General features: G+C 44.2%; 1 protein-coding gene across 2 annotated transcripts; it reads left to right on the top strand.

The window, feature by feature from the left end:
- Positions 1 to 1,057: 1,057 nt before the first annotated feature.
- rab11fip1a (RAB11 family interacting protein 1 (class I) a) lies at positions 1,058 to 22,927 on the top strand. 2 transcript variants are annotated; one of them, XM_035379029.1, is made up of 6 exons: positions 1,058 to 2,420; positions 10,581 to 11,011; positions 11,345 to 12,182; positions 15,855 to 17,714; positions 19,861 to 19,975; positions 20,490 to 22,927. In XM_035379029.1, the coding sequence occupies exons 1-6, from the start codon at positions 2,071 to 2,073 to the stop codon at positions 20,694 to 20,696; spliced, it is 3,801 nt and encodes a 1,266-aa protein (XP_035234920.1). In that variant the 5' UTR covers positions 1,058 to 2,070; the 3' UTR covers positions 20,697 to 22,927. The 2 variants fall into 2 exon arrangements, with proteins under 2 accessions (XP_035234920.1, XP_035234921.1); XM_035379030.1 differs by lacking the exon at positions 15,855 to 17,714.
- The last annotated feature ends 219 nt before the right edge of the window (positions 22,928 to 23,146 follow it).

Below are 23,146 nucleotides of genomic sequence, written 5' to 3'. Positions count from 1 at the left end.
TTTTAAAAACGTTCTGCTTCATTTCTATCATTGCCAAGATGTTTACTGTTGAAACGTATGGTTTTGTTTAAAGCCAATGACCGACTTGTCTCACTAAAGAGAATATGCCAAAAAATAAATGAATAAAAAAATAATAATTTATGTGCACATCACTATGATTAACCAGACAGGATAGGTTGCTATTGCAAACATCGCTTTGCACTACGATACGATCTGTGCAGTGCCTGTTGTAAACTGATACCCTGCAGTTGCATTACCTTGACCATCAGCCTAATGCAGGGGTGTCTAATCCGAAAAAAGCCGGTGTGGGCGTAGGTTTTTGTTTTTGCCCAACACCAAGACACCCGATTCAACTAATTACCTGAACATGGTCTTCAATCAACACCTTGATGTGTAGAATCAGGTGTGTGTTGGGGCTCAGCTAAAACAAAACCCTGCACCCTCCCCTGGCCTAATGCCTGGTCAGGCTGCGGGCAACATGGCGACGCCTCTGAAACTGCGTGGCAGTTCATTGGCGTGGCATAAACTTTTGTAGGATGAGTCATTATTTCAGATAAGCAAATCTGCGTCGCATCCGGACAGCAACGTCCCAAACACAGAAAGTCACTGTCATGGGGGCCTAATTAATTTCATAGCCTACTTAGTTCATCGATGCGATAACATCCGACCGACACAATGGCCTTTTTGTCGACCGCAAATAAATTGCACGATTGCTTGACCGTATTTCGACACAGGACCAGGTTGAATTCTAAATTTAGCTCAAGGTTCTATTTTAAAACATCTCTAGATATTTATATACGTACTAATAAATCCAAGCAACAGCGAGTGCGAAAAGTTTAGATGAGCCTAGTAATGCCGAACTGACACGTCGGAAAAATTACGTAGTGTTGTTGCCAAGCGACATGTATCATACTACCTGCCCCACTGAAGGGCAACCTGTTGCCACTGTCCATTTACGGAAGAAGCTTAATTGAATGACTTCTATTTGACCAATGAGGTATCAGATATTGAGATCATGGGCGGGCGCAAACGCTCTCGAACTCAAAGAAGAGGAAGTTTGTTTAGAAAGGAGCAATCCCTGAAGATACCCCCAAATACGCACACAAAGGCATTCCGTTTTTGAAGATGGTAACCGGGTAACTTTGAGCCCCAACCTTATCTTTTTTTGCTACCTAGACAGTCGCGTTTTAGTTAACGGGTTTCAAACGGAATTTTGGGGGGTATTACAACAAAAAACCTCTGTATTATCATTTGTGCTACATAATGAACCCGTTTCCTTAGCGTTCCGTTATATTAGCTGACTGAAATAATCTAATTACATAGCTAGGACTGGTACGAATTAAGTTTACTTAAGTTTCAGCCCTGGCTCTACTGCTTCAATAGAACAAATGAATATTGCTTGTCAAAGCTGTTCTAGAACAAGTCAGAACTGTTAGCAAAGACTATGATATAAAAAGTAGCCTATGTTTTCGTAGAGCGTTTGCTAGGTAACGTCAGTTGGTACTGCATTGACTTTAAAATCTGCGGGGATATTCATAACTTGTTCCCCCCCCCCCCCCAATATTGCCAGTTGACTGGACAAACGGCTATCAAAAAAGTGACCTGTCGTAAAAGGGGTGCATTTATCGTGCCTCGTCCGTGTAGCCAATTAGCCACGTCAAATGATCTCTCATTTATACTGTAACTTGGGCTAAATTCAACCCAGTTGATTTCACCAAGTTCCAAATATTCATTTAATTTCCTCTTAATAAGATAGCTAAAATTAACAGGCTAGTTAGATCATGCCAAATTGTAGTTAAGGGCGTATACATGTATCCTAATCTAAATTATTCGTCAGCAGCGTATCATGTTGTAAAGGCTTGAAGGAGGCGTGTCAAGAGTTGAGAAATACACTTACAAACTGCAGTGGGACATCAGTTTAGACATGCTACAGCGTGTAAGGAATCATAGTAACGAATCAACGTAAAGTTTTTCGCGGCCACACGAAGAAACTTTGTCAAAGTAATCTCGTTTCGTCTACAATTCAGCGGCGTTTATTTATCCAAGGCTCTGAGCCTCGTTAGAGAAAGAATGTCTTTGGCGGATCAGAGTCAGGTGTCGTACCCCACCAGCGTACAGGTAACGGTACACCAGGCACGGAACCTTCGGATCAAGGGTAAGAATGGCACGAACGACGCCTATGCCATCATGCAGGTGGCCAAAGATAAGTTCTCCACCTCGGTTGCGGAGAAATGCGTGGCTCCGGTGTGGAAAGAGGAGGCCACTTTCGACCTACCGCTCTTCCACCACGGCAACGTCGAGCGGTGCACCCTGTACATTATCGTGAACCACCGAGCTTCGGTTGGACTGGACAAACATCTTGGACAAGCTGTCATTAACCTGGTTGAACTCCACGAGAAGTCGTCACGCAATAAGACTGAGTGAGTGCCCAAGCGTTGCGAATTTTCACGGTAAATTGAATTCAATAGGCTGTCAAGGTGGAAAAATACTAGAACAACCAGTGTTTTTTAAAGAAGCGAGTGTCACACCTGTATCTTAGCCATTTTGTGTTGCTTACTAGGCAAATTATTATATTTTATGGCCCCTTGTTTTCGTCAGTGCTTTTATATTAGCGATTGTTTCACCAACGTGATAACCAAAGAAAATGATCAGTCTTTGACATTGAGAAGATGAACACTGGCTTTCCTTTTATTATGAATTTAATCACATCCATAATTGATAAGTCTGCCCGAGAGCCTATTCTGCGTATCAGCTGTGGTTGAAAACTCCAAATTGTCCCTCTCTTCTCATTTTGGGGAATTGTTTTACATTGGCAGTCGACATGTTCCGTTTTAACGGAGCAAGGCCTTGCCGTGGCCTCGTTTTGCAGCAGGTGGCTCATTGTATTGTAAACACCTGAGAACACGGGGAAGTAGTGACTGTTTAATACTGGCCTGAACACCGTGTTCTGCTGCCCTTCTCGAGTCTACCCTGCCCAGTCCGTTTATTCACACAGTGCATTCCATTGTTGGGTCAGAACCACAGTAACTTAATGTCTGCTGTGTTGATGCAAGAGTAGCACACCTGTTTCAACCCAGCCCAGGGAGGAGTACAGATTCGCGCTAATAATAGATTCATCAGCTGTGTGCCAAACGAGTGACGCAGAATGCGATCATTACCGCGGTCATTACTTTATTATAGCCATCTGTAGTGTTTTTTTGGAGTTTTATTTTCCACAGTATTAAACAGTGTTTAGTGACTGTTTGGTGGAACATTAGTGAGTTGTACTCACCCTGTCCTTTCTGAAATAACGGACCACTGCCAACCTTAGTGTTCACCCACGAGTTTCCAGAACAAGTGCTCTATCTCATGGCTACACTCAAGTATCTTTAAACAGGAAATGCTTTAAGTATATCTTTTATTTGAATTTCCCTTTACAGTGACTTGTTTTCTGAATTTAAAAATATGTTTTAGTGTATTATTTTAATTAGCCCAGACAGTTTGTGTGGAGTGAAGGATATTTTAGATATTGACAGAGGTTTTTTGATGACCTATCCACCATACATTTTGGGTGGAATAGGGGCGTCAGTGTTCATGGTCTACTTTAAAGCAAGAAAATACATTTCAAGTAACTGGAAAGCTGCTTTGTCCTGCAACATGTCTCCAGAGCTTGTAATTGTGTATCTATTATTCTTAGATATATTCTTAGGGGCGACAGTAACTCAGGAGCTAGAGCGGTTGTCTAGCAACTGGAAGGTTTATTCCCGGGTCTTCTGAATGTGTCCGTGTCCTTGAGCGAGACACCCAACTAAACCCTCCCATTTCTCCCAATGAGTGGTTTGCAACTTCCCTGGCTGTCTCATGTGTGAGTGTGAATGAGAGATATTCATTGTAAGGTGCTTTGTGCAGTAGTTGCAAAAAAAATGTAAAAAAAATTAAATAAAATATTTCAAAAATAGCTTAATCTTTTTTTTACTGAAATTATTTCCTGTGGCACATAGGCTACAATCTGAGACCTCAAGGAAAGAAGTACTGGCATGATATAAAAACTGATAGCCTATTCCTGTTTGCAATTGTGAATAAACACAATTGAACAGTGATCATGTGTACAGCCTCTGGGTAGATAACATGGCTGTATAAGATGGTGTCAGGCATCCATTCATAGCGGAATCCACTGGTGTGTTTGAATTAAAACCGTTTTATGATTCTTTATCAGCAGAGGGCCGAGTGTGTGTGTGCGTGTGTGCTCCCACTAGTCAGTTGCTCTTCGACAATCTTTTGTAACTGGCAGTTACTTTTTCTTGTCTGTAGAGACGTTTGCGTGCCTTCTGATATATGAAGTGGTGTGCGACATTTTCCACTGCACCACTAAGTCCTCTGCCACGAGAGAGATGTGAGTCTGTGATAATCTTCCCCTTCAGAAAGGAAATGGCAGATAAAAATGACTGTTTGCAGAGGTTCTGTGACTGCCACACTGTAGTGAAATTGTGATAAGAACCCTTTTTTCATGTAATGACGGGTTTCCGTAGCAATGACTGGACCCCTTCTCAAAGAGAAGGCCGCCTATTGTAATCTGCGGTCCTCGGTTTTTATCATTCGGGGAACAGAGCCTGTGGGGCTCACCCACGTAATGAACGTCAATATCCCCATCCCTACTTCTCTGTAATCACAGTTCAGTGGCCAGTGCCAGCTAAGCGGTGATGTCATAGCCAGTTTTTCCCTTTTACTGATACCAGTAAGCCCTGTTCCCAGTACAGATGTGAAAGTGGGAGTGTTTGACTGGTGTGTTGACCAGCACCCTACCACCACCTCAAGGAAGATACCTGGGCCCAGAATAATGGGATTTCTGCAAGCTGTGTGCAGCCAAGTCCCAGTTTCTGATAATTTGCTATAATTAACTGTTACTTGTTTGTTATTCATTATCCAGGCATCAATGTCCAGTGTTCCCCGCTGGATTGCGATTGCACTGTAATGTAATGATTGTGAATTATACACTGGCAAATGTTAATGAAGCGTTGCACTGAAACATCAGCTTTGTCGTGTTCATTAAAATACAGATGGAGAGGTGTGTGGAGTGGCCTATGTGCAGCTGTCATTTCTGTTTTTCCCAAGGTGGGCGATTGACAGGTTTTCTCGCCTTAATTCCGAAAGGGATCACGAATTTGACTTTATAATGTAAGCCTGTTTATTGTAACCCATCTGTAGCTGGCACCATTCTGGCCAATCCCCCAAAGTCCCCCCCTCCCCCCCCCCCCCCCCCCCCCCTCCGTGCGCCCTGTTTTTTCTGTTGAATGTTTTGCAGCTGGTGATTTTTTGCAGAGTATTTACACAGGGGCCAGTGGCCTGTCAAGGGCAAACATTTGCATGCGCTCCACACATGCTGAGGCTTAGAGGGGCGCACTCCCTGAAACGCTCTGTTTTCATGGCCAGCAGCGAGCAGAAATTGCTCAGCACTTGTGTCAGCAAAAGTATTTTGCAAAGAGGGTCAAATTGCAGCCAGCACATCTCCCCTGTGCACACATTCCGGTGAAGGTTGATGTCGAATTTTTCTTTCGTTTTAAAGACGGAGACACACAAGCAGGAGATCGGAAATGACTCCCCCAGATTCTCGTCACTTTTGTCGCCATGGTATGTAGGCTAGTAGATTCCTCCTGCCCAGCAGAGCTGAACTAACAAGCCACCTCTAAGGTTCTGAGCCTTGGGCTTCTGGGGGCTTTGGGAATTCTGGGATCAGCTTTCCATCTGCAGAGGAAAACTCCCATCTTTGAGGTCCTCTGAGTACATACTGCCTTGGACCCAGTAAAATTGGAACCAATAGCATGTTGGTGCCTGGTGAATGGTATTGCTGCTAATTGGTCAGCGATGCCCGGTTTGCCACAGCTCCCCTTGAGGAGCCTTATGGTGCAGCGTAAGGGGCTAAGAGTCCTTGCTCTGACTGGACGTGACGCTTGTCTGAAGCAGGAACAGAACGCCCCCATCTCCCTTATCACCCCCACTTCATGTAGAGTTGAGGGTGACACACGTCGACAGAATGATGTAAAGCATTCCTTGTGTACTTTCCATTGTTCCGCTCGGCCTTTGTTCGGCGAGAGAGGTGGTAATTAATATAATTGTGCCTGTCTGTTCAGTCCCCTCCTACCTTAGTCACTGTGTACATCACTTCCAATGGGGAGGCCAAACTGCAGTGCAAACCCCAGGCTTTCAGGGAAAATTAAGTTCTCTTGGAAACCAGCTTTTTTTGCTTCCAGAATTCCTGAATTAGATTTAATATTGAAATCAACTGAGACTGCCTGGGATGGTTACTTTATATTTACCTCAGCAGCTGTAGAACTTCTAATTTCTACTCCCCAAGCATGATGGTAATATGAGATTTGCAATGCAAGGGCTTTGATGTTTTTCTTTTTTTTTTTTTGTCTTTCATTAGAGCAGATTAAATGATTCTGTCAGGAGGGGAGTGTGCGTGCGCAGATTTCTCGATGCGTACCCTGTAAACACGCGCAGCCAGCCTCACGCCTTCTCTCTCACTCTCTCTTGGCACGCACACGCGCGTGCGGTCACACTCCCGTTCACGTGCCGCGATAGCGCACAGGTCCCAGCGAGGCCTTATCGGTCCTCCGGGGTAAGGACGGCGGCATGGCAACCAACCGCGGGGCCGTTTGAGAAAAAGAACAGATCAAGGGCATCGAGATGACAGCTCCCCCCGGCCCTTTCCCGGGTATTAGCCGTATGCATCATCGCAACACGCTTTCTTTCCCAGCTACGATGACCATTAGACCGACCCACTCAGCCCTGTTTTATCTCTCCCTGTTCTTGGTAGAGAAAGTCTGAGCAGCTGGAAACTGCGGGGGCAATAGGAGGAAACTAAGTTCCAATTTGCCTGTTGTCTCTCGCCTTCCCTTTTCCATCGAACGCCATGTTTCTGCTTGGTTCCCTTTCGCAAGAACGAGACCAGAATACCCTGGGTGCCTTTTCAAGCCTTGAATTTCATTAAAAGCTGGTTTTAAACTGGGACAGGGCTCAAAATAGCCTGGGCTGGACTGGACACGAGGCCGGCGTAACCAACAACAATGACGCAATCTTTTGGGCGTAGCGTGCTCGGGCTAGCGTTTAAAACAACATGACGCCTCGGAAACGGAACAGGGCAAAATAAACACTGAATGCGTTATACAACATGGTTACCACAGTCCCGCTTGAATCATTCTTGCCCTCTGCTCTTGCAGAAGAAAGCAAAGTTATAATAAATTTGTTTTAAAAATGTAGAAATGGCTCATCTTATGTGGTTACTAGCCACAAGCAAATTGGCATCAAACTGACCCCCAGAGCCCCTGAATCAAAGGATGGAAAAATGTAGTAATTAAAAAGCACCAGCATTGACTATTCATCGCTGTCCCTGAGGGTTGCTGGTGAGTGCAGGTGAAGTAGCTGAAAGATAAGGAGTCCCGTCTTTCCGTTGCGGTCGGCATGCCGGCGTCAGGGGTGACCCAGCCGGGTCCACTTCTGCTGACGGCAGTCCTCTCCGGCAAGGTCACACACTTCTGTGATTCATGCCCCTCACACAAAAGACGTCAGACGTCATCTGGCCATAATGTGACAATGCGCCTTTCCCTTTTGAATTATGTTATCAGTTTACTCGAGGGGTACCTTTTCACAGCTATCCGTTACATCCTTATACACTGGATTTTTACAGGATGTTCAGGGACACACACACACACACACACACACACATACACTATCAGAGTATTGAATTCTGCTGCACGGTCCACTTTCATAGTAGAGCTCGGTGCTTAGTTGCTGTCCTAGTTTCGTGTAATATTGATATGACGGTGTATGTCACTGACCGAAGGCTGGGTCTTTTCATTGGTAGGAGCGCTTTGTCCCTCTGCAGTCATGTGTTTTGACTGGAGGGTGAAAGACAGTGGAATACTCTCCCCACTGCAGCAACTGTGACCTGCTCATTTAAGCACGGTTTAATAACTTCAAAAATAAAACCAATAAGCACGATATGAGCTTACAATGAGTTATTTGCCAGTGGGGTAGGGAAAAAAAACTTGATAACAAGGAATTTAATAAATTAACAAATATAAGTTTATATTAGCCATTAAGTTTTCATTTTTTGTTTAAGTGTGCACATACAGAGCTTGCTGACACCGCAAACCCAGTAACAAATGGCTTGACTTTCAGAATACCCTTCGATGGTTGTAAGGATTTTGCCGTATGGTGACATTAATCCCTCAGAACAACGCAAAACAACAGTATCTCAGGCACAGGGGTTAGATTAAGTTGTATAAGGAAGTGTTTGGTCTTCCCAAATTAGTTTTATATGACTTTTCTGTTCTCGGAATTTGGTCACATGGCAGTGGGTTTAGATATAAAAAGCCAAAATCCATGTGAATGGGTCTGTTATTTGCCCAGTTGACAGGGAAGTCTCAGTTCCCTAAGCTGTGAAAACTGGTCCAGCTGGACGGATCAGTTGGGCGCAATGGAGGCACTTTCACACGCGAAGATGATTGTATTTCGCTGAGAATGCGATTGGAAGACGAGAGCTAACGCCTTATTTGCAAACAAAGTTGCCTGCATCGAAACAGACTGCACTGAGCATCAACAGAAACTGGCTGTTCTTGTTCCATAGGAAACGTCACTGTCGTTACACGTGTCCAATCTTCTTATGTCACTTGATCACATTGAACAGATAAGGTGCGGAACTGGCGAAGAATTTGGATTTGCTCAAGGGTGAAAACTGAAGGCTGCCTTTGACGTTTGCTAAGTGCACGGGCTGTGTTGATGCTTTTTGAATAGCGATGACTCGTATCTTGTGGCCGATAATGCATTCCACAAGGGAAGCGCATGCTGTTTTCATAACCCCTCAGAAGAAGGCCTCGCTCAATCCCCCCCCATGGTTTCTCTCCACTTGGTGAAAGACTAGTCTGGTTTTTTATTTTTTTCTAGTCTGACTGTTTTCCAGGAATTCTGAGTTGGGTTGTTTCTGCCCACGCCAAGACTGTAAGAACACTGAGCACATACCGCTGACCTTGGTTAAAAACCGCTGCATGTGCAGTAGCCTACCTTTTCAATAAAATGCATTGCGCTGTCTAAAGACATTAAAATAAGCGCTGTAAAAGCAGTAAATATGCCCTGCCTGTTAGGTGATGCCTCTTGGTTTTGCACAATGCGTTTTCACTGTGTTATGTGAACCATGCTAGCTGCTTTCTCATAAATATCCATTAGCGTCAGCTCCTCCTTCAGAACCAGGTCAGGAATACGGAGGGAATATGGAATGCTGGCAATGCTGGCTGATTTGGATTCAAGCCTATCTGCCTGGACTCTGACCTCTGAATGGCTCCTTTCTTTCTTGTCCTTGAAACCTGGGGCATTCCACGATTAAAAAAAACAGAGCTGAGAAACGACGGAGCTTTGTTTTCATTTCAGCTGTGATATAAACACACGTCCGAGCTTCAGTCCACTTTGGGGGGACAGTACTGACCCAAGATCGGTCTAGTTTCAAGGTTATTGTTTTGTCTGCCTCTGGCTATTTTTTTTGTCAAAGGGACCTAACGAGACGCATTTCCGCCTTCCTATTAGGGCTGTACAGCTCAGTGCCATGCAAGGCAGGCTTTGGGTTATCTAAAGGCGTGACTCACAATTCAAACACCACTCCCTAGGCTCCATTCCACACGATATTCTACGTATAATCTTCCTCGTAGAGTCACGCAGTTCTGCAGCTGTTTTTAGCCCCCGCAAGCCTTTTGCCATTCAGGAAACGTTAACAAATGACAGGTCCTCTCTTCAGTGTAACACACTGTTGTTTGTGTTCACTTTTGCTGCAATTATAAACGTGTTTGCATTGCATACATGCCAACCCCTTGCTTTTGTTTGCTTTGAATTACGTTGACCCGAGGTCCAGAAAGGGAAATGTTTTAAATAACCGGTTGCAGAGTGTTGGCACTGAAATCGTTTATGGTCATGAGCCAGTATGCAGAGTGTTGATGTTTTGTTTTGGAGAGGGTGGGGAAACAAATAGTTGTATAATATTTGTGGATTGTGTTTGTGAGGACACTCCCCTGTGCAGAATGAATGCTTGTTTTAGAGGACTTCAGTACCCTGCCCTACAGTTTTTTTTTTTTTTGGTTTTTTTTGGGCTGTATTCTGGGACCAGCAGGCTTGGAACAGTCGGGGAAGTCATTGGTGAACAGCAAACACTATTTTCAAGTCTTGAGAGCCACCAATAGATAAATTTTAGCATTCACTAAAACCGTAATTGGGTTAAGCGCTTGTCTACATTGTAAAAGCTGAAAGGTCTACATTGTAAAAGCTAAAAGGTCAAGGTCTTTTTTTAGATGTGACTTGTTCGGTTGAGCTCGTGTCATTGCGCCCACATACCTTTGTTCAATTACATTTGTTCTGGGTGTCTGCGGAGCTGACATGAGCTTTTGTCTCTTTGACGTTTGAAAATATTTGCTTCCTTTGAAATCTGAATGCAACAAAGCCTTTCTAATTGCTGATGTATCGTTTTGTTATTCGGTGTGTCATTCATATCTGCTGTAAAATGTGAGGGAGAAAAAAAAGAAAGGGGCAGTTAATGGAGTTCTCCGTCTCTCCGCTAGGTGGTTCAAGCTGGTGGACAAGAATGGGAAAACAGACAAAGACCGGGGCGAGGTGCTCCTGGACATCCAGTTCATGCGGAACAATATGTCCGTCAGCATGTTCGACCTCTCCATGCAGGACAAGCCCCGCTCGCGCATCGGCAAGCTCAAGGACAAGATCCGCGGGAAGAAGAAGGACGGCTTCTCCGACTCCGCCTCGGCCATCGTGCCCTCCGTCACCCAGGCGCAGTCAGACAGCGAGGGGGAGGGGGAGGCCCCCGCCGGCTCCCAGGGGGTCAAGAAGAAGTCCAAGCTGAAGACCCTCTTCGCCCCCAAGTCAAACCTGCAGCGCAACGTGTCCCAGTCCATGTCCACGCTGGGCTCCCTCCCCGATAAGAACTCCACCCTCAGTGGCAGCCGCTCCTCTGGCCTCAACATAGACTCCCCAGAACGTGAGTAAGGCTGCGGGGCATGCGACTGGGCCCCAAACCTCAGCTCTTCCAGCCTTCCTTGCTGATGCAGAAGCTGAAGAATCTCTTTACAGGATAGAATAGAATTTCGATGTAGGAATTTGCTTTGATAATCTGTCCAAAACAAATTCAATGAATAAATAACACATGGAACCAAATCTGCCAGACATTTACATAAAAATGCATAGGAAGAGATTCCAATTAGGAGACTCTCGTTGGTCTGAGTATAAAGGACTGGAATTGTATATAGCTAACCGCTAAACAAGTACAAATATTTTGTGCACAGAAAATAAACTGAATGTTTTTCTCTTGCAGTGAAAAAGAAGTTTAAGTTCCTGACCCACAAGCGCACTGGCAGCACAGACAGCAAGGGGTCCCAGGGCCCCTTCTCCCTCCTGAGCCGCTCCAAGCAGAACGTGGCCGAGCCGAACAACGTGTGCATCAACGGCAGCCACGTCTACACCGAGGAGCCCGAGGGCCGGATGTCGAAGGGCAGCTCCACCCTCAGCCTCAACAGCTCCGACCACGGCTCGGTGGAGGACCTGCGCCGGACCCACGGGAGGAACGACTCCGACTTCTCCGCCGACTCCATCAAGGGCCTGAGCCTGCCCTCCTACAAGCCCGAGCTGCGGGAGCGCACCCTCCTGCAGCAGCAGCAGCGTAAGGGACAGGAGGAGGCGGAGGAGCAGGAGCGCCAGCAGGCGGAGGAGAAGCGCCGAGCGGAGGCCAAGAGGCTGCAGGAGGAGCAGGAGAAGAGGAGGCTGGAGGAGGCCAGGCTGGCCGAGGAGGAGAGGCTCCAGGAGGAGGCCCGGAAACAGGAGGCCCTCAGGCAGCTGGAGGAAGCCAGGAGGGCCGAGGAGCAGAAGCAACAGGAAGAGCTCTCGATGAGCAACAGGCTGTCCTCGCTCTTCGGCATCGGTAGAAAGAAGGACGAGAAGAAGGAAGAGGAGAAACCCAAACCTGCTCCTCCAGCTACAGAGGCATCCGTGCTTCCTTCCTCCAGCAACCCGTTTGAGGAGATCCCGCTGAGCTCAGACACCCTCAGCCCCATTGAGGAGAGCCCTGCGGACCACCATCGGGGGGTACACAGCCTCCAGACCCCCTCCAGTGGTTTCCCCGGCCGCACAGCCAAAGTGTCTGCAGTCAAGCCCAGGTTAGTCCTGTCTGCGGCTCCCTCATTCCCTGCATATTCATTCGTATTGCCATCTTTGCAAAAGCAGAGCGGCGTTGTTTCTGCAACCTGATGTTTCTTCAGATGAGGCCTTATTTTAACAAAGTCACAGTCCATCCAGGGAATATTAATGAGTAGCAACGTGAGCTGTGCTCCAAAGCAGCCAGCAGCCTGGAAAAGACACCACTCGCTATTAACAATTAATGACCTCCAGTAAATCTGTAATTCAATTCCATTCAATTCTACTAACATTCTCTTTACCATCGAATAAAACTCTGTCAATGGAGTGCTAGGTGGCACAGCAATGTCACAGATCTTAAGCTGTTTACTCAAATTATGATGCTTCACATCCTCAATATATGAAAAAATGAAGATGTTAAATTGAAGTGTGATAGCCAGTGTGCGCTACCATCTCAGGACTAGCGAGGCAAGTAGGGCCCTCATATTGTTGTACTGCCCTGCTGGTCTCGAGCCATCTAGCACCCATTATGAAAAATTCAGTGTGCATTAGTAACTCCACTCTGTGGATCTCCTGTGTTCCTGCTCTCACTCTTTAATCGCATATCATGAGTAATGCGGAGGGTTTCTTTCTCTCTTACCTGTACAGGGTTTTTTCTGCATTGAAGGCGGGCCGCCTATAGGAGAAATCGTGGGGAGAAAAAAAAATCTGTACAATAATTGAAAATGGTCTGAGAAATTATTGGGCAGTTGTCGGTTTATTTATGTCACATCTACCGACTGTCGACATATATTTATAGATTATTATGCAATCTAATTGGATATAATTCAGTGATTTGAGTGAATATAATATTTAAAAAAATATTTAAATACTGTTAACTGGCATTTGTGTGGGTTCAGTTTAAATAATTGTTGGTTAATTAATATTGTACCTTAAGTTTTGAGTGACCAAAATGAAACTCATTTTAAGTTCTATTACAATTCCACTCTTCCTGTAGAATTCCTGCAAATCCTTTTCCCTTAATTCTGGCACTTGACTGTGTAACCCTTTCACGCATTAAATTTTTTATAGCCTCGGTGCATTGTGGTGGTCTCCTGAAGACCAGAACTTAACGTTCTGAATGCAGCTAAACATAGGGAGTCACCACGTCACCTTAACAGTGGCCGCCGGACCCATCGCAGTCACTGTCTCTGTCACCACCTAAGCCCTATTTGAGCCAGGAAAAACCCTGCTCTCATTTTATTTTATTTTTTCAAACAAGTTGGATTCTCAAGTGGTTCTGTGTAGCAGTGTAGTTGGGTCTTTCATTTATTTAAAATTATATACACACAACTTATTACCTTTCAACTGACATAAAAAGCCTTTCTTGGCGTGGATGATTCAGTAAATATCTGTACACGAAAGGGGAACTTCCACTCCTAAAAACCATGTCCAGATACTAAGCCAATGCAGGACCACATGGTGTCTGATTCATAGACTAATGGGAGGAGTTACTAGCAGGGACAGTTTATGCTCTGAGCCATCCATTACATTTAAGGTCAACAAGTACGTGCTGCCTTTCTTTCCAGGTGATGAACACATTGAAATCATGCTTTAGTTCCAGAATACTTGGTTGGATGTGACATGTAAGAAAGGGGGAATTATGACGCTAAAACTTTTATGGGGAGGGAATGGCTTTCCTTGTGATTTATCTGGGATGAGATGTTGCGTGCTGTTTGTTGTTCAACTTGTCAAAGGGATATTGATTGATTAATGGGAGGGACCAGGATTTGCGGAGTGTGTGTGCACATGTGAGTGTGTGCACATGCGTGCATGTGTGTAAGCCATTGGTCTGTATTAAAGTTTATACGGGTTCAGGGGACCGTGGTGGATTTGCCATTCATAGACCCTCCCTGCCCTGAATATGGGTGTGTTCGACTGACCTCTTGAATCACAAAGCTGTCCGGCAAGCATTATTGATACTGAAGGCCTAGTTCTTTTCTCCTGGGTGAACCTTATCAGCAAGTTTGGCAGATGTTCTGATTCCTGGATTTGTGTGTGTATGTGCACTTGTGTGACTGTGAAATGGCTGTATTTTTGGATTGTTATCAACTCTTCTGCTGTGGGTGTTTTCAGTCCAAGTAGCATGTGGTTGTTTAGGATTAGTGATAATCTGTCCACCAGACCTTGTCATTCAAGCTTAAACTGCTTTCTGTAATGTCTGTTCCTCTTTGATCTAGAGTTCACCTTAACTGGTATTTTTATACAAGTCATTTCGATAGACACTTCACCAAAAAATAAAAATAGGGAACAATCCTTCATTAAATGAGCAAAAAATCATCTAATCACATGCATGTGTGTGCTGTCAGACCGGTCTGTTGAGTCTGGTCACACGTTGATTGGCCAACATTTGGGAATTTGAGTGGGCTTGTCCTCCATGATGGTATGGTGTCAAACAGGTTTTTCTGTAGTGATGTGAGCTCACTGGCAGTGACCGACTTTCAGTGTTTTAATTACTGTGTGTTTGTGTGTCTTGCTGGGAGCATGCGGTTTTTTCCAATCATTTGTTTTTGAGCGGGGCTAATTAACACCTCAACTTTTTTAATGGTGAGTGAACTTGGCACTATCGTTCCTTTACTGCTAAGCAATAAGTAAGTGAACATTTGATTTAAATGTTTCTGACCTAAATCGAGTGAACCTGACCAGACTCACGACTGTAGTTCTCTGTAGCCTGACTGTCTCTGCAATGGAATGCATGGAATGTTCTGAAAAACCATGTTGCCTTTATAGAAATCCTAGTTGATAGAATAAGAGTTGTTGAAAGAAATGTGAACTATTTCTTTAAGTTCGTTTAGATTGTCTTTATTGTTCATATTTTTATAAAATAAGGCATTGAAATTGTTGCCCTTTGACTGTTATTGCTTCACTGGGATAAAATCTAATCCGTCTAAGATCGGTAGACTTTTTGCCTTTTTGTTTTGTAAAACTTGTCAAAATTTAAGACTATTGGCTCATTATTTATACAGTGTATGGAGTCATAACGTCCTGGCAGACTAGAATGTCTTGTTAGGCAGAAACTACTGGACTCCTCAGGCTTCTTAGCAATGGCAGCTCTTTTTGAATTCCCAGATTAAGAGCCAAGCGCAGACTTCATTTCATGAGCCTTTATTAAAAACCCATCAGAAAGAAGTGATGCAGATTATTTCCATATTGTAAAATATGAGCACTTGCCCAAGGAAAGTGAAATGCATTAGTTTTGATGGAACACATATGAAGATACTTAAATGGAAACTCATTATCACTAATATACTGGCTTCCTTGGGCAAGTGCTCATATTCCTTGGGCAAGTGCTCATATTTTTGAAGGTTTTACGTTACACCACTCACAATGACTACTTACTATGACAAGCCGAGAGAAAGAATAAAGAATGTGGGCTAATTTGCCATAATGTATTCGTATTTTCATAGAGCACAGTTGCTCCACTTTAGTGGCTACTGTATTGCTTCAGATGTGACAGAAAGATCCAAGGATGTAGTGCTTCGGGGTGTGCTCTGACCAGTAGGCCTCTGTTGTTTTTGCTCCTTTGGCAGATTTGTGGAGTCTGAGTGGGCTGAAACTGATAAAAGTGAGCCCCTCTCCCCATCTGTCAACACAGACTTGCTTACCAAGCCTTTCTGTCCCCCCTCCCCATCCTCCTCCATATCCTCTGTCTGTAGCTTCTCTTCAAACGCACCTGACATGTTCTCAAACATGCACAACTCCATGGCTCCTCCCCAAGTTAGGAGGAACTCCGCAGAATTGCTCAGCACAAGCAACGAGAACCTTGCAGCTGCCAGTCCCTCTACAAAACGCCGTGTACTTCTTCCACCCAACTACCAGAGCCCTGTCAGCAATGCTAACACCCCTACACCTGCCCAGGCAGAAACACACAACCCACTACCAAGGCAACCCAAAGCAACACCAAGAAGCCTCTCCACTGCAGCATCGGTAAAAGAGGAAATTGATGGTACAGGGGACCCAGGAAGACGCAGCACCCAAAGGAATAAAGGACCCACCATCCCGCTTCCAGATTACGATGCCCTGTACCCAAAAAGGATTCATGGAATACAAGGACAGATGAAATGGGACCATATTGTTGCAGAGGTGACTCAGAGGCAGAGGGATTATCCCCCGGAGCTGATCGGCAAGGAAGTGAGTGTGGACGAACCTAGCAACCAGCAAGATTTGCCAAGTTCGACTCCTAGGGACAGATCTGCCCTTCCAGGTAAGACAACCGGGAACCTCAAGCAAGCAGAGCCTGAGGAAGGACGATTTAGCGCATTTAAAAGAATGGGATCAGGCACTAAGCATGCGTTCACCCCTCCTAAGCGCACCACTGCAGCCCCAGAAAAAGTGAAGCAAGACCCAAGCACAAGACAGGTGCTGCCTACAGTGGATAAGCCCAATGACCTGTTTGCTGCCAGAGTCTTGGGAGGAACAACGCCTAAGGTCCAAAACAGCAGTGTTCCTCAAGCAAAGCCCCGCCTCGTTGCGAGGGATGAGAAGAAGGTGCTAAATACATCTGTGAACATTGATAGCGGCAGAGATGCACTTCCGAAGGAAAGCCAGTGGACTCCAGAGAAGGTAGGACGGAACTCTATTTCAGCAGGTGGGGCTCACGAAAATCCCGATAACCAAGCTAAGGAGGTCCCATCCATCACTCCCAGACAAAGGCCAATGAACCATAAGTCAGGGAAGGTGTTGCAGATGGGGAGCACTGCTGCTGTATTGAGGTCTGCTCATGAAGATCCCTCTACTGACACTGCTGTACAGGGAGATTCAGGAAAGATGGAGAAGCTAGAGAACTCAAATGTGATAAGAGATCGTGAATTGTTCACAAGTGAACAAACGCAGGCTGCTGTTAGCACTGTACTGGAGAGTAGAAACATGCCAAAACAAGACCTGTTTGAGAAACCCAGTGAACTGTTCCCACCTGTAGAAAAAGTAGATGACGACCCATTTCCCAGTAAGGTAATCCTGGCCAAAGATCCATGGGCCCTGCCTGTGCAGAGATTTGAGGGGGATGACCTGTTCACGGGTGGACCAAAAAGAGAAGTGAAGCCCGATGAGGCGGGTATGACTACAGACGATATGGAGAAGCTCTTTGGACAAAAGGACGAGCGGGACCCGTTCTCCTATTTTGACCACAGTGACCCTGTGGCAAAATTTCCAGAGCAGGAGAAGACAAAGGACAATGGCGCAGGCAAGCACACTCCTGGTGACCAGAGGGCTTCCTCGTCAAAGAAGAGCCGTGCACCCTTGCCACCTGCGAAGCCTGATAATACTAGAGGAGCAGTGGACCCCTTCTCCCCCTCCTCCACCTCCTCTCCCCGCCCCATCACCTCCTCCCTGGTCTCCCCTGAGCCTCTGAAGGCCGTAGCAGGAGATGTCGGTCCCCAGCCCAGTGGCACCTCTGGAGGAAAGGCCCCGCTGCGCGCCTGGGTCTCGCCCTCTGAGGCGCAGGCAGTCGCGGGGCAGAGTAGAAGCGGAGGCATGGCGGTAGGGAAAGGAGGCGAACCAGCCTCAACCCCACGCAGGTGAGCCTAATTGCCTCTGATCAAATGCCTCTCTGGTGGTTCCTGTGACGGTCGAGGTACTTGTGTGGCAGATACTGGGGGGGGAATACTGTTTCATCAGGATGTTTAAAAACCTGATGCACATAACAACCTCTCCAGGATCCTAGAATATCAGTGGTTGCTGCTTTTCCATTTACAGTGGAATGAGATACTTGCACGTGGAATGTAGGCACTCATCTGCATTAATTATGCACTTGTTTCTCTTTGAATTAGTTGCCTAAAAGCCAGCAAAAGGGTTTGTATGATTATATAAGCCATTTTCTGATTTTCCATCAGTCCATTGTTGAACCAGTTTCTAGACTGATTATGGTTGTTGATGGTTAAATACAATCACAGAAAAAAAAATTTTGTGCATATTTTAAAGGTGCATTATGTAAGTTTATTATAGAACAGTTTTGTTCATATTTGGTTAGTTTTCCTTCGCATCCTGACAAATATCTATAAATTAAACAGTCTAGGGAAAAAAATTGTTCTCTGACTGCCAATGGCTCTGAAATCAGCCACTCCCAAATTCCACTGCACCCGAATCGTAACAACCAATCAGGACAGCTCTCTGCCCTGACTGCTCGTCGAACCTGTTGCACATTCCCAGTGCTGCCACGGCAGACAAGGCAGGCGGGGCTACACAGATAAGAGCAGAGCACACCATTTTTCAAGTAAAATCACATGAAACCCATTAGCTTGTAGCCTTGAAGGCAGCTGAGGCGATTGTGTGGCTGGTGACAATAAGCTGGCTAAAGTTACCCAGCTTTTAAATGATGCAAAACTCTGGTGCTGTCATCTTGCATATAAGCCAAGCCAAGATATTGTTCTGCAAAAATGAGATGGAACCCAAAAAGAGCCAAAAACGTTTTGACAAACATTGATTTACATGCAACGTCCGACTGATATGATGACTAGAACGGGTCACATATGCCCTCTCTCTCCAGTACTCAGATGTCAGGCCATGAGCGTATATATGTTAGGAGGGGAGGGGCAGTGAGCTGAGCTGAGGGGGGTGTTTTTTTTCTCTCTCAAAATCTAGCTCTCTTGCTCGTTCTCCAAACGTACATACTTCACCTTTAAGTACTTATATTTTTACTCTGGTTCATTGCTTATCATGCTTACAGATGGAAATCCTCCAGTTTTTCATATCTAATTAAACAATTGTACCATGTGTGTTTTTTTATTTTATTTTTTTTAGTTAGAGGGTTTCTGGGTTGGTCTCGAAGTATTAGATTTAATAACCAGTAATTATCATTCGTTTTTCATACTCTGATAGTCCGCTCTTTCCATGATAATGGCACATATTGTTCTTGAGTGTAAGGGTTAGTGGCTTCTTAAGTGTGTTGCTAAGCGGATGTAATAATTTGGAGCCTGACACAAGCAGCTTGTGCTGAACAGAGGTCCCCTGGACAGAGTTGGTTCAGTTGTGTTTAATGGCTGAAAATCTGATTGGTACAGGCTGTTTATACAGCTTTTTGGGTTTTTTTAAGGCAGAGATGTATAATTAATCTGTTTCACTTACGCAGGTTGGGAAGCGAACATTGGTTTTAACATTGGAAATAAGCAAGCTGTTTTTTTTTTTGGTCACTATTGAGTAAATTGTTCCAAAACCTAGCCTATGTTGTGAGGGTGGAAAATGTATATGGTTTAGTCCCAACAAGTGTCAAAATGCATAAATGAGCACCAGGACTTGGGGTTGCATGTTTTTATTACCTTGCAGTTAGAGGTATTCCTTTTAAATGGAAGAATTGTTGTGTATTTAAAAGATGATACTAAAACAAAATGACTAAAGAAGTCCTACTTTGCGAAGTGAATGAGAAAATGAGGTTTAGTCGAGAGCACCAGTAAGCCAGCTGAGCAAAATGGATGGGGGAGAAGGTACCTGCTTTTGAATTCACTGCCTGAACAACTGCTGATAAGGTTCACCTGGTTAAAACTACTCCTGATAAAGTTCATCTGGCACCTCCCTAAGAGGACACTCCTTCAGTATAAATGTTTGATTCTGCTTGGACACATCATCAGGGAACTTTAATTCTTCCCCCCAGCTGCCAACCTTTCCAGTTCCTGAGCTATATTCATTTTAATTTACGTGTTTATTAATGTGGAACATGTTTCTTTCCAGACCTCACCCAGTGAAGCCTATGAGCTCCCTGGAGAACCAGGCCCCCGCCAACATATCATTTGCCAGAGATATCAAGTCGTCTGTGATCCGCGAGAATGTTCCAGAGAAAATGAAGGTACCACCCTCCGAGCTGCGTCACGAGAGCTCAGAGAAGACTTTATTGCTCCTGTCTTTGTGAATGAACCAGTTAGCAATTCACGTGGATTTCTGCAGGCGGTTATTGCATTCAGTGGAGGGTGCCGTTGGCATGTGTAATAAGCTGTGGGAACATTTCTGCTCTTTTATTCTTATGTATCCTGAGGTTCCCCCTGGTGTTGTGCATGAAACCTCTGTAATGAGATTTAGTCTGTCCTATAGAGATGGGATGTAAACTCCTACTCAGCTGGGCTGAAACATCAGCACATTCCCCAACAAACACACACACACGCACGTACGCAGACACACACACACACATACACACCCACACACGCACACACAAGTTTTCAGAAGATCTTGGTAGGGTGTGTCTGTGAAAACAGACCAGCAGATTGATACCCCCTGTTTCACACTCAAGCACTCTTTTGTTGTGGAAATGCGGACAGGAGGCATTTCTCAGCTTGTGTTCTGACTTCTGCCGCTACTTTCCGCAGGTGAGCAGCTCTGTGGAGAGCGGGCCCTACTCCCAGCTGACCCAGGATGAGCTGATCTCCCTGGTGGTGAAACAGCAGGATGAACTCTCCAAGAAGAACGGCAAGATCCTGGAGCTGGAAGACTACATCGACAACCTGCTGGTGCACGTCATCGATGAGAAACCCAGCATCCTGCTCGCCATGGCCAATACAAAGAAAGCCATCTAGAGCTTTCAAACAAGACATGGACACCAGGACTACCTCCACTGCTTTACCATAAATGGTCTAGGCCAAACAGATGGTCAACTCTGTGTTCTTGTTGATATTGCTAGGTCTGCCTCTGCTATTGCTGAAACTTTCTGATTTGATTTCTTCTTGCAAATATTCATTAAGGGCTACGACCAAGAACGGAACATGTATAGCCATGGATGCTCTGTCCCTGCATATGCCTTATTTGCTGAATATTGACTGTAATATAGCATCAGAAATTTTAGTTACCATCTACAACTTTGTAGAGTAAGGAATGATAAGAGAGGGGCTGTAGGATCTGACAATCTGGTTACGACAAAGGATCTCTGTGGCCTTACTTAGGTTAGGAATTCTCCCTTTCTTGTATGCAGGGAGATCAAATGATTTGTGGGAAGGTTTCGTCTCTTTCCTGATGTTTTCTACCCGAGAGCATGTGCACTTTTCTTAAAACGGAGGTTTGATTTAATTCACTCTTCTGAACGGTGACAAATGAAGAAAAAACACTGCTATTAAGTGGCAGTCACTACGATTGTAAATCAATATAAAATCGAATCAGTCCACTATAGTGCAAAAGCGCCATATGTGAAATACCTCTGGAAATCGGTACTAAATCATTGACTGTACAGGTGATTCCTAATGCTGATTTATTTAATAATATGCTGTATTGTCACTTTTATCACACACTAAACTTCAACAGTGTACGAAAATCTCTTAATCATGCCTACATTACACACTATGGTTAAGATTTTTTTTTTCTCAACAGGTACGGTGTATATACTCAATTTGCATTTAATCTTTGAAATATTTAATGTACTAGAACATTTGTCATGAAACAGATAGACTGTTTGTGAGATAATATGAATTTTTTTTCTTTGGATTCTTTAGAAAATAAAATCACTTTTATATTATTTGTATTTAAGTTAGTTGGTGGTCGTGGTCACTGGGTGGTGGCTTGTTTCTGTAAATAAGTTTGACTTTGAAGCTGGATGCATATCAGAATTGAAAAGAACTGGAAGTCTTTAATGCCATGAATTTTACATATATAATAACCCAAGTGGAATGTGTGATTTTACAACAGAACATTGCAGTGCAGCAAAGATGTCAGGGTTTGAACTCCATCTTGTACTGGCCTTTCATTTTGAATTGATTCATCCTATTCAGATGATTATTCTAGAACTGTATCTTATGACATATGAATATCCTTTGCTCAGCCTTAGTGTGTGCTCAGGGTCAGTACCTCATTGAATTCAAAGCTGGTTACAAAGTGGAGTGCTTATCTAATTAACCTTCATCTCTTGGTTTTTCCATACGATGCCCTTGTACAGTTCAGTATATCTTGCTGGTTCAGATGTCTGATTTTTGTGTGGTCTTTGATTTATAACCTATATGCTGCTTATTTAGATTTTCTTCTGTAAGTAGCAACATTTTTTTCTTCTGCAGAGCAATGTCATCTTTGAAATACATTTTCATTGTCCAATTTCTGATTTATACTAAGTAGCCTATAATCCTTGACCTATGTAGACCATAACATCTGTGCAGGTTCCAAATTTTATCATTGTGAATTACTGCTCATGGGGGGAAACTTTCATTTGGTGAGTTTCCGGTGGCGCAAAACGATAATTGTTGAAAATAGTAGTACTGTTTTAGCTATTTCTGAATGTATCAATAATAAATCAAGTTTGAATTGAACAGAGACAACAACACGCGCTGCAACCCGAAAAGGCTACTAATATGAATTTGGCTGAGAATCGTTTCAAATTTATATTTGGAAACAAACGTAATGTGTGTAATACTTTGATTTCTGCATTATAGTGTTGTCATCTTGAATCTTTTCGTAGTGGAGAAAATAATAATATGACGATTGACAATCAATTTTTTTTTGCCGATTTAACTGTGCCTTGCTTTTAAATATTCTTTTTTTACTCTGTAATATTGTCAGGTTGGTGCTGAAGGATCTTCAGATTCTTATATTCTGGTGATTTCGCCCAAACTGGCACCTCTTATTTAAAAATAAATATAAAATTATTCACGTGTTTTATGTAACCTGTTGAATGTATGAGTAATTATTTCTAATGTAGGTGTGGGGGGGTGTTGAGTAAGTTTATAGAGTTGTAGAGCTTCCAGAAACATTCTTTGGTTGTTTAGCTTCTACCCTTTGAACTGAAACTGATTCTTCCTTGTAAATCCTAATAAAAGTCTATTTATTGTGATATGTCTTGGTGCCTCCTGATTTAGTGCAGCCCATATCCAATGCTACTTGGCCTGAAAGATTGCCCATGCATGAAGAATTGTTCTTGAAGTAGTACGCATTTCGTCTCGAAAATGAACTACGCAAGCATAAGCTGTTCTTTCATTAGCAATAGCGCAGACACCAACATGTTTTTATTATTGATGTAACATTTATGGGTAATGTAGGCTATTAATACGCG

The sequence above is a fragment of the Anguilla anguilla genome, chromosome 10 (genome assembly GCF_013347855.1).
Source record: "Anguilla anguilla isolate fAngAng1 chromosome 10, fAngAng1.pri, whole genome shotgun sequence".
Taxonomy (NCBI): Eukaryota; Metazoa; Chordata; class Actinopteri; order Anguilliformes; family Anguillidae; genus Anguilla; species Anguilla anguilla.
This window is presented reverse-complemented; position numbering and strand designations above follow the sequence as displayed.

Coding starts and splice junctions, on each gene's coding strand:
- rab11fip1a (XM_035379029.1), top strand. CDS start 2,071: ATGTCTTTGGCGGATCAGAGTCAGGTGTCGTACCCCACCAGCGTACAG. Junction 12,183..15,854: donor GTGTCTGCAGTCAAGCCCAG/GTTAGTCCTGTC, acceptor CTCTGTCTGTAG/CTTCTCTTCAAACGCACCTG. Junction 19,976..20,489: donor ATGTTCCAGAGAAAATGAAG/GTACCACCCTCC, acceptor TACTTTCCGCAG/GTGAGCAGCTCTGTGGAGAG.